This window comes from Hydra viridissima, unplaced genomic scaffold, assembly GCF_058129835.1.
Source record: "Hydra viridissima isolate aposymbiotic clone 2 unplaced genomic scaffold, HvirCarnegie_v1 scaffold_10, whole genome shotgun sequence".
In the NCBI taxonomy this organism is placed as follows: Eukaryota; Metazoa; Cnidaria; class Hydrozoa; order Anthoathecata; family Hydridae; genus Hydra; species Hydra viridissima.
Genome location: NW_028324309.1, coordinates 14313102 through 14328413, shown reverse-complemented (window position 1 = coordinate 14328413; position 15312 = coordinate 14313102). Strand labels below are relative to the sequence as shown.

At 31.2% G+C, this 15312-nt stretch overlaps 4 protein-coding genes across 4 annotated transcripts in view; 1 reads left to right on the top strand and 3 right to left on the bottom strand.

Annotated features, from left to right (window-relative positions):
* Nucleotides 1-15312, bottom strand: part of LOC145181174 (procollagen galactosyltransferase 1-like) — a 381403-nt gene that overhangs the window by 105848 nt on the left and 260243 nt on the right. The window lies entirely within an intron of this gene.
* LOC145181173 (glycogen [starch] synthase, muscle-like) overlaps nt 1-15312 on the bottom strand; it is a 361885-nt gene that overhangs the window by 86330 nt on the left and 260243 nt on the right. The gene's annotated exons all lie outside the window — the stretch shown is intronic.
* The window catches only part of LOC145181171 (uncharacterized), a 50492-nt gene that overhangs the window by 25329 nt on the left and 9851 nt on the right, over nt 1-15312 (top strand). Inside the window, exons 6-10 of the mRNA XM_090101036.1 lie at nt 1014-1204; nt 2462-2536; nt 7225-7356; nt 7804-8154; nt 8245-8408. Of these exons, the coding sequence (XP_089957162.1) occupies nt 1014-1204; nt 2462-2536; nt 7225-7356; nt 7804-8154; nt 8245-8408 (913 nt within the window). The remainder of the gene's footprint in view (nt 1-1013; nt 1205-2461; nt 2537-7224; nt 7357-7803; nt 8155-8244; nt 8409-15312) is intronic.
* LOC145181169 (uncharacterized) lies at nt 4995-14318 on the bottom strand. Its single transcript, XM_080056194.2, has 10 exons — nt 14016-14318; nt 13705-13809; nt 12966-13125; nt 12291-12403; nt 11922-12071; nt 11611-11824; nt 10521-10751; nt 8677-10410; nt 6139-7926; nt 4995-6041 (listed from the first exon to the last, which is right to left on the bottom strand). The coding sequence occupies exons 1-10, from the start codon at nt 14049-14051 to the stop codon at nt 5590-5592; spliced, it is 4983 nt and encodes a 1660-aa protein (XP_079912320.2). The 5' UTR covers nt 14052-14318; the 3' UTR covers nt 4995-5589.

Here is a 15312-nt window from a genome sequence, read left to right as displayed (position 1 = left end):
CAAAAAACTATTTGTCCATGCTTAACAAGTTTTCATTCCGATGGTAAAGGGCCTCATTGGACCCTTGCTTATATGGGGATGAAAGCTTTAATAAAGGCTGATGTTATATAAATTTATACAACTTATTATACAAATTTTATTGTTAAGAAAGAAAAGCTTAATTTCATGTAAGCTTATGTCAATAAAAGCCTTTTGTACTTACTTTTTTTTTATTATATAGACACGTAGAAGCATTATTAAAAGGCTGTTCCATCTAGCCTTTCAATCTTTTACTAGAAATATATGTTTCCCGAACTCAGCTGCAGCATTTTTCTACAAGTAATCGGTTTTTTTAGCGATTTCCTGAACATTACTATAGTAATGGCGTTAGGGTAGTTTTAGTATAGATATTACTATAGTAATTAAGAAGGATTTGTCATTGATATATCAATGATATATCAATGATATCATTGATATATCAATGATATATCAATGATATCATTGATATATCAATGACAAATCCTTCTTAATCACTGGACCACAACTTACCTCAGTGGCATCACATAGGTTACATCTATGTTTATTAACTGGCTTTAAAATCAGATTCTTTGTAGTCAGAAAAGTTCTTATCTCGCAAGAGTTACTCTTTAAAAAATCGTGTTTTTTTCCTTATTGTTCTTCTTCATCGAATTGCTGATCAATTTATTTTCTATATTCTACTTTTGATGTAGCAGAAGGTAAATTAACTCAACATATAGTATTACAGAAGTTGGCCCAAATACCTTGCAAGTGAATGTCTTTTTTCAGATGAGCTGGTACAACTCTTAATTGTCATTTCATTGTTATCCAATTCTCCAGCTGTCACATTGTCTCCAAACACGACTACATAAAAATTGAAAACTTCATGTATTCGTATAAAATAATGTAACTGGAAGATTTTCTTTCCTCCTTTCTCTGCATTTTTATTCACTTCACCAAATTTGAATATTTTTGCATTTATTTTCAAGAATCGATTAAGCGCTGTGATGCAAAAGCTACAGACAAAGAAACTCAGACGTTTATAGCCTCCTGCTTGAAATATGCTCTTGTCGTTTAAATGGAGGTAAACGGAAATCCTGCAACCACAAAGTCGAAGATGAAGAAGTTCTTGAAGAAGGTGATAAAGAAAATCAAGATGACGATGACTGTGAAGTAGAGGGTGACGTTGAGTCAGACGAAAGCGAAGGTAGTGGTGAAATAGAGAAAGAAATTCCCCCCCACTTGTAAATTTTTAAATACAAATACATTTTAGTAAATGTTTTAAAGCGTTATCTTTCGAAAGTTCATAAAACGTAACGTCAGTTCAACGTTGATTTTTTAACGTTGAATAAATGTTGATATTTCAACGTCGATATTTTGTTTCCAAATAACGCTTAAATCAATGACCGTAAATCAACGTTGAATCAACGTTGAAATGCTGGCTGGATAGAATTGCTTTTTGTTTCATACTCCATGTAAGAAGCTGTTACATTTTCAAAAAGTTTGCTGTTTAAAAAACAAATAACTGCTGCTCAAGATTAAAATTGAAAGAACTCGGAATGATAAACAGTGGAATAAATATTTCAATACATTCAAGATGGTTAAAGGTTGGACTATTTATGAAGAAATATTTAACACCCAAAGTTATTGCTCATAGTTATAATTAACCACATAGCTATAAACATAACCGTTAATGCTGTTTAACGATTCAAATGTAATTATATATTTTTTTAGTAAAACGTTTTATTGTTCTTATTTAAATTTTAAGTGAAAGAAGATGTCAAAAATGTACATAATACAATTAATTTTTTTTCCTTGATTGTAATTTTCAAGCAGCAAGAACCCACGATGTCTCATTTATATTTTGGATATTGTTTGTAAAAATCTATTCTATTAAATTAATGAAAAAATGACACCTTTCTTTTGTCTATTTCTTCTTAAAGTTTTTTTTTCTAGTTCAAAACTTTTTGAATCAAAAATGGCGGGTTTTTTTTTTTTCTTTTAAAAAAAAAAAAAATTAGTGAAGCTGTATATACACTTAGATATAAGTCTTCTTTAGAGAACTCATTTAGTATAATGCAACAAAATAAAATTTAATAAAACACCTAAAATGACAGATTTGTTTCAAAAGAGTCAGTAGAATTGCATAAAAGCTTAAGTTCAAATTTCATTAAGGATATTATGCTTTTACAGTTACTTATTTTATGTATATATTTTTATATTTCTATTTGGTATCGAAATAATACAATATGGTTTTTTTTTGTTTAATTTTGAACTGTAATTTTATAAATTATGTGTATAGGACTTTTTTAATTCAATAACTTTACATTCTAAAGTTCATAAGGAGATTCTTTGCAAATTGCTTGTCTGGAAATTTTTGAAAGTTTGAAAAATTATAGTTGTGAGTAAGAAGACAAACCTACTTACAACTCAGATGAGTCTTTATATTTAAATATACTTGCAGTATGGCCTGCTTTAGGAGCAGGCCATAATGCAAGTATATTTAAATATAAAACTTACATCTCTCAACAGAGAGCCTGTTAGTAAATTCTCGGTATTTAGAGGTTCGCCACATTAACATTTCTAAATTGAGTTTCGCGTTGAAACTAAATAATTCAAAAAAACTTGTCCAATGTCTAAATGCATTTTTGTTGATTTTTTTTTTTTTTTTAACACCAGAAGACCCAAGTTTTTTATTTACCAATAAACCTTCTAAAATAAAAAAACTGTTAAAAATGAATTTAAAAAATGAATTACTATTACAAATGGTTTCACATTAGAAATTACTATCAAGTTACGTTAACTTACTGTTAACTGACGCAAGCATGTATTTTATTCATAGGCTTACACTTGCTCACCTGTTCATGTTTTTTGTTTAACAAATTTTGCGCCCCTATAGATGACAAATTCAGTTTTTTCACTTAAGCATAGGACGCATCTTCTTGTGGTTGGTTATACACACACACATACACACACTTCAATATTAACAATTACCAGGACATTTTTTTTGCAATCATTTTTATGTATTATCTTAATTTAATGTTTAAGAAAGTTTTTGGATGCGATAAAATGCACAGGTTTGTTATAAATGTATATTGTATTTTTCGATTTATTTTCATCAGCATGAAATGAAATTGCACCAATTCAGATAAATTTCAAGAAATTGACGCAAACGTTCTTATTTAAAAAGTTTTCAAAAAATTTTAAAAAAATGCCAAGGTGTGCTAAAACTTTCTTGAGCTATTTTAAAGTCATGAAAAGGAAAATTTGCTACATGTAATAAATCTGACAAAGAGGTCTTATGTCCAAATGAATTGAGAACTGCGATGAGATCTTACTAAAGAAGCATCCACCTTGACCTGTTTCTTGATCGTACAATTAAGAAAATGAAAGAACCCAAAGCTAAAGCTGAAGAAGAGAGAATATTAAGAAACTCTCAAGGACATTGATAAAATGTTTTCAAAGAAAAACCCAAAGCAACTGCACTGGTCCTTAGTTTCATGATCTTTTTGGCAAGAACAAATCTATTTTTTAAATTATTGGAAGCATGAAAGACCTGCAGGTTTATACTGACAGAAGGACTGTCATTGAGTATAGAAAATTCGTCTCAAAATACAAACATCAACTTGCTTATTGACCATCTAAAAGATGTACTCAACAATAATTTATCTGAAGACATAAAAAACTTGTAGTCAAACGTCATTTACTACTAACCATTCAACATCGCCCACTGGGAACGCATTTATTTTGGCACTAACTTTGTGATTAAGAGATTTGATTTATGTTTTGAAAGCTTTAAAGGTAGAGTTACAGCTGAATGGTAAGCAAAGACTTTGAGAATATGATCAAGGTCATACCCGGCCTTAAAAATTTCAAAGAGAACATCATGACTACTGGTGTTGCAGTAAACATAAAGGATGTTTTTTAAAAACCTCGACAAGTTAAACTTATTCACACACGTTGTGTTGATTACTTGATAAAAACTTCTCCATTAAAATAAATTGAGATAACCAAAAGCTTAAAAATGTCAATGGACAAACCAAAGCAACTGACAAACAGGAAGGGTAAAATTTCATTTGCAGCTTAAGTACGATGCTTTATATATATATATATATATATATATATATATATATATATATATATATATATATATATATATATATATATATATATATATATATATTATATATTCATTTGCAGCTTAAGTACGATGCTTTATATAATATATATATATATATATATATATATATATATATATATATATATATATATATATTATATATATATATTATATATATATATATATATATATATATATATATATATATATATATATATATATATATATTATATATATATTATATATATATATATATATATATATATATATATATATATATATATATATAATATATATATATATATATATATATATATATAATATATATATATATATATATATATATATATATATATATATATATATATATATATATATATATAAATAAACATCAAATAAGAGGAATTCTCTTAATACAAATAATGATTTATCATGAGAAATTTTCGCTTGATTATGGTTACCAGCATCATCAGCTCGAAAAATTATTTTAACTTATAAAACAGATTAAAATTAATGACGTCAAAGTTGAATAGCTTTTTTCCTTTTTACATAAAAACGCACTTATATTTTGATGTCATTTTTTGATTATGGTTAAAAAAAATATTTTTGAACTTCAAAAAAAAAATGAAAGTACAGTGTTTTTAAAAATCTCAATTTTCTAAACTGTAATTAAAATGCTTCTTTTTTATGAGTAATTAGTGCTCCGCTGTTAAATGATGCAACGTTTTGAGCAGATTTGTAGTTTCTACTTTCTTCCAACGCGACGTTTATTCAGCAAGTCGGTAAAGTCGAAACAATTTACATAAAGATTTTAAATTTTGGGTTATAATTTAAACGGATTATTGATTACTTTAGATAATGAGCCATACAAAATACATTTAGAAAACATAGCACTTTATTTCGCAGAAAACACTCTAAGGATATTACACAACTACGTCGTACTGAGAAAGTATATTCGTATCCAATAGTATATATAAACGTAATTATATTTCTCTTCATTCGTTCATTTTTATTTTCAGTTCAGCTTCATAAAAAATAAAAAAAAAAAAACCCGTAAAGAAAAAAAAAAGTATATTTAATTAAAATAAATGTTTGTATATACCGTCCGAAACATGTACAAAATATTGAACAGCTTAAAAATTTCCCTTCATTATTTAGAAGTATATGTGCCCAGAGATGTGAAACATGATGGTCATTTTGTTTCAAGAAAAAGGTTTTTCACTTCAAGATTAGAAGAATCGAATTGAGCTATTGCACCAAATGGAAACTTACAAAAAGTTGGACTGTGTCAACATACAGCCAAATGTAAGAATAAGATTCAGCTATTTGTTGATATCCGAGACTCAAAAAAATGCAAAATACCAAATAATTTACATGACATTTTACACGGAATAGCAGTTATAATGTTCTTCATGTTTTCTATCATATAAAACAAGTATGAGTAGATATTTATAGTAAAAAGACTTCTTAACTTAGCTAGCATCAAAATGTTTTGCCACCCGACAATGTCGTGCTACTACGGCAACCACAGCAACAACAGCCATCCCGACAACTACAAACGAAGCCAGCAACACAACAATGACAGATGAAACAATAAAGGAATTTGTGGGACCTTTTAAGCTATTAATGTTTGCAGCATTTGTTTCTGTACTAATATTTATTTTTGGCTGCTTAACTGACATATGATCTTTTACAGTCTTTTTGTGTGCGTTGTTTTCTTTGGTCGAGTTATGAATGCCTTTCATGCGCTTTGAGCTCAGCCGATCAACTTTAACTTTTCCTACAAGTGTCACAATAGATCCTAAATCACCAGCGTCTATGTTACTGTTTGGTTGAATTTTAGCTTCAATGACATTATCAGTAACATTGATAATTTCAGACTTCACGAAGTCATCACTCAATTTTCGGCTATCACTCAGACTTCCTAAAAACAAATAAAAAGCGTATACTGTTAAATAAAAAATCCGGAAAGAAAAAAAAAATCAAAGGTTGGTGAATATTTTAAATCCGCTTCATAATACCTTTTAATGGTTTTGTTGCACCAATGTCTCCGTTCATGCCCCCCATTACTTCGACATTAATTGTTTCAATGTTTCCTCGAATTCCTGGTGGGTTTTCGTCAACTGGTGGGCTTTCAACTTTCATTTTTCGACTTCGCGCGGTGTCTGCAACCGTATCAAACAATTTTGTAATAGATTTGTTTTTCTGATGAATGACAGGTTTTTCTCCTAGACTGTGAAACTTCGCTTGAGGTTTGGTTTGGTTCTCAACCTTCGATTTTGCTACATAGTTAGGTTCAGGAGCAGTGAGCTGTTTGACAATATTTGAAGGAAGCACAACATTAAAACCAATGTTATGCTTTCGAACATCATTTTGGGTAACTAGGCCGCTTGAATCACTTTGTGTGTACACAAGGTCCTTATCTTCACTTGCAGTTCCTGAGATGAAAAACATTTTCTTATTGTCGACTTTAATTTCTCCAAAAAATTTATGCAATTTTTCTTGCGCGGGAAGTCGATTTAATGTTGCCTCGTCGGACTTAAATGGGCGAAGCTGGGATGTTTTGTTTTGGTCGTTATTTATGGTAACAGGCGATTGGTTGCTAGTTGCTTGTGTCCTTTCGCCACTTTCTGTAACCTGAATGCCAGCTTTAAACGTTCGGAAAATGTTTTCAGTTCCTTGAATTTCCATTCCAGAACTTTTATTTCCAAACAGTTTAAACTTTTCTTCAGGTTCAGTTTCTTGATAATCAACGATTGGCATCTGGCTGATACAGTTTCGACTTTCACCACACATTTGATTAGATGAGTCACTTACTACATCATCTACAGATTGAAACGGTCTGTATCCTGCAACAACCGCATTGGGAAAGCTACTGTGCTGACCATTTATTAAACTAAAATCAGTTCCACCTAAAGCTTGTCCTGCCAAAGAATTTAAAGATGCCTTAAGCTCTTTGCTGTTTTTTAGAGAAGAGAATTTATTTTTTGCGCTGTTAGCTTCTGAATTTTTCTCGTTAACTACTTTTGCAGCTCCTTTAGTTGACAATTTTTTAGATTTAACTCTAGGACCTTTACTTCCTTGATTTGTCCCTATTTTTGTGCCAGATCCTGTGCTCGCACCAGCTCCTACCACAGTCTCTGTTTCTGTTTCTGAACCTCCCCCAGCTGAAGAACCGGCTGACATTCTAGATGATGATCCTCTTTGCTTAAAAGGATTCTCTGGCTTTTCAAAATCAGGTTTTGTAATTGACTGATACTCTGGTTCTTTTACAAAATTTTGCGCAGATTGTAATGAGATCTTTCCTGGTCCAAGATCAGATCCAGTTACTAACGCAACTTCACTCGATAAACCAGTTTTCCCTGGTGAACCTGCATCTGCAATGTTCTTCAAACTTGCTAAAATGTAGGGGTTTTGAAGTGCTGGTAACTTTGAGTCTGTTTTGGCTTCTGTTAATGAATTCGCACTTACTTCCGTTTCTGTAGAAGTAGAGCTCTCACTTCCGCTTCCCAAAGAGAGCGAACCTTTCGATGCATTTCCAGTTTGGGAAGCCATTTTACTATCAGGACGTAGAGACGCCGATAAAGGAGGGTAATGCTCAGCAGGAGGCAACAAAGAATGAGAAAAGTTGCTCACAGATTCTTTTCCTGGGTTATATGGTTCCAAGGGATTTTGAATCATTTCAGGAGTTATTGAAACTGCAGCATGTTCAACAGCTTTGTTCGTTGTAGTACTTACCACTGGGACGGTTTGTGAAGGCAATACTGCTCCCGATGGAATACCAGATGGTGGATTCTTTCCAATTTTCCCTGCAAAAATAGGGACTAAATTATTAAGTTTATTTTTATTGGGGACAATCTCTTCTACTTCAGAATCAAGTATATATGGCGCGAAAAAATCTAGTTTCTTAGTATACCCAGGAGGGAGAGCTGGAGAAAATTTTTGCGGAGATAACTTTCCGTGTGAAAAATCATGTAAAAATTTTAATGTTTCTGGAGATGATGTCAGTATTTGTGGAGATGCTGTTGAATGTGTAGGCAATAAGTCAACTTTATAAGAATATGGGGAGGAAGTAACAAGAGACAGTGAAGGAGGAGCACGTGTGGTGGTTGATGTTTGAAATGAAGGAGTGGAAGGAGGTGGAGATGGAGGTGGAGATGGAGGTGGAGATGGAGGTGGAGATGGGGGTGGAGATGGAGGTGGTGGTGGAGGTGAGTTTGGTGGCAGTGAAAAATTAGATTGTGATAGAGTAGCATTTATGGGAATAATTGGTTTTGCCCCTATGTTTTCAGTTAAATGAAAATTGGATGGTGAACCAAGAAGTGTGGAAGCGCTACTGCCACTCACACCAGGTCCCAGTGGATTAAACTCTTTGCTTGTAGAAACCATTGATGTTTGAGATCCATCTTTGTTCAAAACGTTGTAATGAGTCAATGAATTTTCCCCAGCTATAGCCTTACTCAAAACAAAACCCGTCCCTCCTGTCGCACCAGAAATTTTAATTGAGCCAAAAGCAGAAGCTTTTTCTGAAGGATCGGGAAAAGGCATTGCATGCTTACCTTGACCAGTACTGTCGTTGGAATCAATGATCGGAGATATTGTTGTCTTGAATAACTCTTCTGCGTTAATTATTGGAAGTTTTTCGGTTTGCTTTCCTGATTCTAGCACAAGCTTGTTTTGGTACTGCGATGTTGCATCATTTGTCATTGTAAAAGAAAGACCGTTATTATTGATTGAAGTAGAAGTCTCAGAAATATTTTTGTGCAAAGAAAAATCATCTTTAATCAAGTTGGTCTGAAAAGGATTTCCACCGTTTTCATTCTGGATAACATAAACATTGGTTGTTTTGCCCGTCATGTCAAGAGTACGCGTGTTGTTACCTGTCCGAAGTTCATCCTCAGTTAAATCCATATAAGCTTTCTCATGTTGTCGTGAAGCGTTTCTGTTTACAATTTGAATTCCAACGCGATAATCGTCAGCACTTATGACATTAGGTTTGATTTTATCATCAGAAATTTCTGGAAAAAGTGTTGTGCTGTTTGCAAAAGGAATATTGCTTTGAGTGGATGAATTTAAACTTTGAAAACTAGAATATGTGGCTTGATTTGGTCTCTCATACCCAATATTTGAACTGTATTCAGTACCTTTTAGCGTGCTTTCGGTATAAAAATGATCTTCATGTCCTATGAACGGGGTTGTTGTCGAATTTATCGCATAGCTTGTGTAAGGAGGTTCAGTAGGTTCGTATTCGGAAATATTCTTCACTAAGTATGATGTGATGAGCTTAGGAGGAGGCTGTGTAGTAAGAACATTTGAACTGGAAACAACCTGGGGAGATGTTTCAAACTGATTGTTCATTAGTACTATTGTTGATTCATCTTTTATTTTTTTTGATTGATTGGCTGAACTAACACTTATTAAACCAGGTCCCAAAAGAAGAGGTGTAACTACTTGATCCATGATGGAATAAAGAGGTGGAGATGTTGTTACAGTAATTTGGGTAGTGGTTTCTTCGGAGGGACTTCCTAAATTTTTGTTTGTTTGCGGTGGCAACACTGGATTAACTTCAGAATATATTTTGTTACTCACACTCAATTCTGGCCACTGGTTACCGAAAAATGGATTTTCAATTTTATTTGTTGTATCGTATATTATGGATTGCTGCGGTTGTGGCTGCGACTCTGCGTGTGGATTCACTGAAAGTATAGATGTGTTTACCCAAGGAGACCAAACACCGTCGCTATTTTCGGGGTCTGCTTGAGAATCAACTCCGGGATATATAGGTTTAACTAATGTTATTCGATAAAATTGTAATCGATCTAAAAGAACTTTTAATGTATTTGGCATAAACTCCGCTAAGTTGTGAAACTCACAGGGGTCCCATAGAATATTAAACATACATGGTTTTTTCATTGGGTCACAAGGCGGAGCATGCATTTCCAAAAATGGATGTGGGTAGTTTTTATCACAAGTTACCTTTGCATTTGGTAAAGTTTCAATTGTCTTCAGATAGCGAAGCTCTCCAACTTCAGCCGGTCTAGGGTACCAATCACCATAAAAGCCAATATCTTGATTGATAACCAGTTTGTAATCGCCCACTCTTAAACTGCATAAATTTTTTGCAAGAGGATCAAATTGATGAAGAATTTCAAAACGAGGGGACATTTCACCCTCGTTAATGGATTTCCAAACATCAAAACCATCTATTTTTAATTCTTTAACATTTATGCCCGCCAAGCCCAATATGGTTGGCAGCCAATCAGTTGAATGGTACATTTCGAGACTTACTCTACCTAAAAATCAAAATATTTTTAATTATAAAAAATTGCTATATTTTAAAATCATTGTTTTAATTTTAACTAAAAACGTTTGGTGAAAATTTCTAATAAAGTAAAGATAATACCTTTGTTTTTAATTAGGTCACTGTATACAAAAGCTACTGCGCGGATACCTCCTTCCCAAACCGTAAGCTTTGATCCACGAAGCGGAAAGTTTGAAGCGCTACTAAGCTCCTGTCCTCCAACAGCACCCCCTGCATCTGTAGTAAATATTATCACTGTATTGTCTAACAGTCCTTTCTCAGAGAGTGCTATAGTGATGTTGAGAACAGATTCGTCTAGTGCAAGTACCATACCTTTCAAAAAAGAGAGTTACTGAATTATCAAGCGGATATCATCTGCTGTAAAATAAAAAAAGAAATTCAGTAAAGAGTTACAATGATAACTAAAATATAAGATTTTTCCCCGTCACAACTAAAACCAAAAAAAGTTCTGGAAAATAAACAACTCCTTATTAATGCTAGACCTAATTTGCCTGTTAAAATTACGTTTGGAAGAAGAAAAAAAAAAATTATAATGAGATCTTTTTGAACAAAAAAAAAATCTTATCTTTTTTTAAAGAAAATTGGGTAAAAAGAAATTTTAGCCAAATTATTTATGAACATGACAGGTTTTTAAACGACGTAAAATATTCCATTTTACCCCTGGCTGGAGTGAACTATGGGGTGAAATAAGACAAGATTAAAAAAATATCAACCTTGTATATTACTATAGTATAGATACGCTAATTGTAAATTACATATAAATTTATGCTCTGTTTTACCCTATGTAAGGTATTATTTATATTATATTTTATGTAACATTAATTGTTACGTTTATTTTAAATTATTTGTCAACGCGAGAAAGTAATTCCTAAAACGCATAAATCCATTAACTTTGCGTAGACTACGATAATACGATAACGAAGGAGTTAATTGTCCTATTGTTAGTGTCCTATTTTACCCTACCGCTAACATCATAAAATTATTATTTTTCTGACTGATTCTAATTACAATTACACAATACAAACACTGGAAAAATGAACATCTTTAAAATAAATAAAAATTGCTCGCTCGTTTTGTAATGGATATGACAGTTTTACCCTATGTCCCATTTGAATCCAGTCTCTCTTATAATCTACTTTACTCTGGCAGTTATCCTTCTTTATTAACTAACCTGCAAACAGTTTTCTTTTTAAGTTCTTAATATGTTTCACTTTTCTTTGATAGGCTTCAGGAGCTTGCAGTGGATCATCGGCGTTTCCTGTATGCACCGCTTGATGAGCCACGTATAAAAACAGTGGCTTGTTATCATTGTAATTCTTGATTATATTTACCGCCTCAGTAGTGTATACTTCTGTAATGTAGTTTCCAGTCTCGTTATGAACTACCTATTAGCAAGGTAAAGAATTTATCAACAGTAAAATAATTTTTATAAATATTTATAGGCTTTGGATATATTTTCCCAAAAAATAACGAAATAATTACTTCTTCATTTCTTCGTAAATCTAGACCATAGTTATCGTCGAAAGCAGAATGTGTAAAATAATCTTTGCCAGAACTTGTTAATCCTCCATAAAAATAATCGAACCCACGCTTCCATGGTAACATCTCTTTCTTATAGTACCCTAGAGCCCACTAAAAAAAAGAAACATTACGTCATGTTCAAGAAGCGTTGAGGATTCAACTTTTACTAAGTTAGTAATTTTGAAGATAAAGATAAAATCAAAATCGCAAAAAGCATGAAAGCGTCATATTTATTTTTTTTTAAAATCATACAGTTAAAAATAGAGATAATTATACGTTAAAAAAGTAACGAAACTGTGCTTTCCTAATATAATTCAAACAGAAACATACTTTTCCTATTGCATAGTTATTGTACCCAGCCTCTTTTAAATATTGAGGAAGAATTTTCTCTTTATACGGTAATCCGAAAGGTTGCTTGTTGTGTAAAACACCATGCTGTGTTCCTATAAATAGCAAAACTTCTTAATTAAAGTTATTTTTCATTTCGAATATTTAACAAAATAAATGCGATGAAATCAAATTTAACTTTAATTTATTCCTCTTTATTTATTGATTTTTTACTTTAATTTAAAACTTCATTCTGAAATGTTGTAATCCATTTTAAATCTGACACAGGTTTCGATTTAAAACAATTTTAGATTGGGTTTTTTTTTTTCTAGTATGAGTTGCAACAAATTTTTCTTATTAATACAAAACAAATGTGGTGGAACCGATGGTTATAATGATTAAAAATACATCTTAAATGTAGATAGAATATAAATAAAATGATATTCTACATTAGTTATATTTTATATCATTAATGTAATACTTTACTTAGTTATCCGGTGGCTGCTTATACTTAAAAAAAATATTGTATATTGTTTGCATCCACCTGGTGCATCTAGATATTTTACTTAATTAAGAATTCGAACATATGAGAAGGATTTGCTATTTTTGTAAAACTCTTTCGCTCTCTTCAAACGCGTTGTTTATTGCCCTGGTTTATCGTATAGAAGAATGTCTTACCCAAATGAGTTGCGTATTTTCCCGTCATAAATTCTGTCTTTGTGGAAAAAGAAGATGGCGAAACATAATAGTTGTTTAATATAACTCCGCTTTTAGCTAATGAATCGATGTTCGGAGTTGGTATTTGTGGAGAGCCATGAAAGCTAACATCATCCCATCCCTGATTAAAAAAAAAGAAAAAAAAATTATGTTGAATTATAAAGTGACAAAATACCAGTTCCACTTGAAGCTATGAAAGCGAATGTCTAAATTCTTCAAGAATATGCACAACCAAGTAATGTTTAGAAAGAAATAAACGCATATTTGATCATGCTTAATGGTTTTTTAAAAATTATTAACGAGTTATTTATGAGATTATGAATTTATTATGTCTGTTACCCTTTGTATATATTATTAAACTAAAATGTATATTTATTGAACAAACTGAAATTTAAAAAGAAAATTAAAAAATAAGTTAAAAACTTATCATCTTTAATTGCTGAATACCTATTTTTAATTGAATTATTAGATTTAGTTCTTTATTCAAAATTGAAAAAAGCATAAGCTTTGTGTTTTTAAATCAAGATATCGCGCGTTTAAGTTCCGATTGCAGGAATGGAAATTTCAGGTTGATACCTTGAATATTTATACCTTGATGTCTTGAAACTGAATATAAGATCAAAGTGTGACTTGAAATTGCAAGATTCTTACATTCGGACTTAAAACATTCACCGAATGTTCAAATATTTTGCAAACTTACCAAATCGTCAGCTACTATAAAAACTATGTTTGGCTTCTTTGATGGTGTTTGAGAAGTGACACAAGAACATAACAGTAACAGCAATAAAATGACCTCATTGAACGTCTAAAAATATTACAGTTCACGAAAAATAAATAAATTTGTAAAAGATGAAAACAAAATTTATCATACTTTAGCACTATATATAGTTACATGTTTGTACACTTATCTTGAAATTTTAGATTATTTTTTAAAAAAATTTTTTTTTGTTAAACATTTCCTTTTAAAAAAAAAGTTTTTAATAACATTTCCGGTAACCAATGTCTACCAACCATTTTATATGTGTGATTTCCTATGCTTTCCTTCATCTTGCACCATTACCGATTAAAATTACAGACCAATATTACTTCAATTAGCAATTCAATCGCAGAATTTAAGTTGACCTGCCTTCTACTGCATCATTACGGAAGTTATGAAGTGTAATGTTAAAAAAAACCAAACGCAGAGTAAAAACAACGAAAAAAAAAAAACTGCTTGTAATAATTATATTATTTATTTCAGATTACAAAAAAAACTCGATGCGCCTTCAAGAAATTAATTCTTTGCGCACTTGATCTTTTTTGATACCGTTCATTGGTTTTTAGATGCGGCTGGTGGGTTTGATAGAAACGCTGAGTGCTCAAATAACAAAATGTTCCAACTAAACTGTACGCTAAATAATTGAGCTTATGACCCGAACACTGGATCGCGAAATTAGCAATTAAAATCTCATTTTAGTCTTGCGCAACGAAACTTTTTTGCGATCAAAAAAAAGAAAAAATTCAGACGCAAAAGAGAAAAATGAAAAAATCGACGAAAATTTTTTAAGCACTATTAACTTTTTGTAAATGGGAAAATATATCTTTTTATCTAGGAACGTTTTACTCAAAGCACTGTTAATTTTCTTCACGACCAAAATCATTTGAGGTATGAAACAGTTTTTAAGTGCAGAAAAGTTACATTCGAAATTTAAAATCTATTTTAAAACAAATTATTACTAGTTCCAGGCTCTCAAAGATTATAATTTATGATTAGTTCCAGGCTTCACAAATATTTTAAACTTGGAACAATTTAACTGTGCTGAAACAAAATTGCGTGTGCGCGTCTGAATATATATCGCATATAATTATCTTAAGTATACTTATCAATCATTATATTCACACATATCTATAACTAATAGAATTTTATACTTATTTCTCATATACAACACATTTTACATATCTCAGATACGTTATTTTTAACAATTTTAAACTATGGTAACCAGTATTCTTGAAAATGCCAGTTATTATAGTGAAAATGGCGTCAAGATTACCAGAATAAAGGAACAGCAGTAATAAGAAAAAACATCTGAAACCTGCTTTTTATAGAAAGATGATGGTAATTATAAGTTTCGCGTATATAAAAATAATGCGTCAGAACTTAGTTGACGTGTTATAACTAATTCCCTCCCCGTATAAAAGACATCTAACAAAACATCATTTTCCATTTTTTACGTTATAAAAAAAAACATACCATTTTCCAGTTTTACGTCATTAAATTCTTTGGGGGCATGTAGAAAATTGATTTTTGAGTAAAATAATTTTAAAATTA

Coding starts and splice junctions, on each gene's coding strand:
- LOC145181169 (XM_080056194.2), bottom strand. CDS start 14,051: ATGAAGGAAAGCATAGGAAATCACACATATAAAATG. Junction 12,404..12,965: donor AAAATACGCAACTCATTTGG/GTAAGACATTCT, acceptor TGCTATTTATAG/GAACACAGCATGGTGTTTTA. Junction 7,927..8,676: donor CAACGACAGTACTGGTCAAG/GTAAGCATGCAA, acceptor CTATTTTTGCAG/GGAAAATTGGAAAGAATCCA.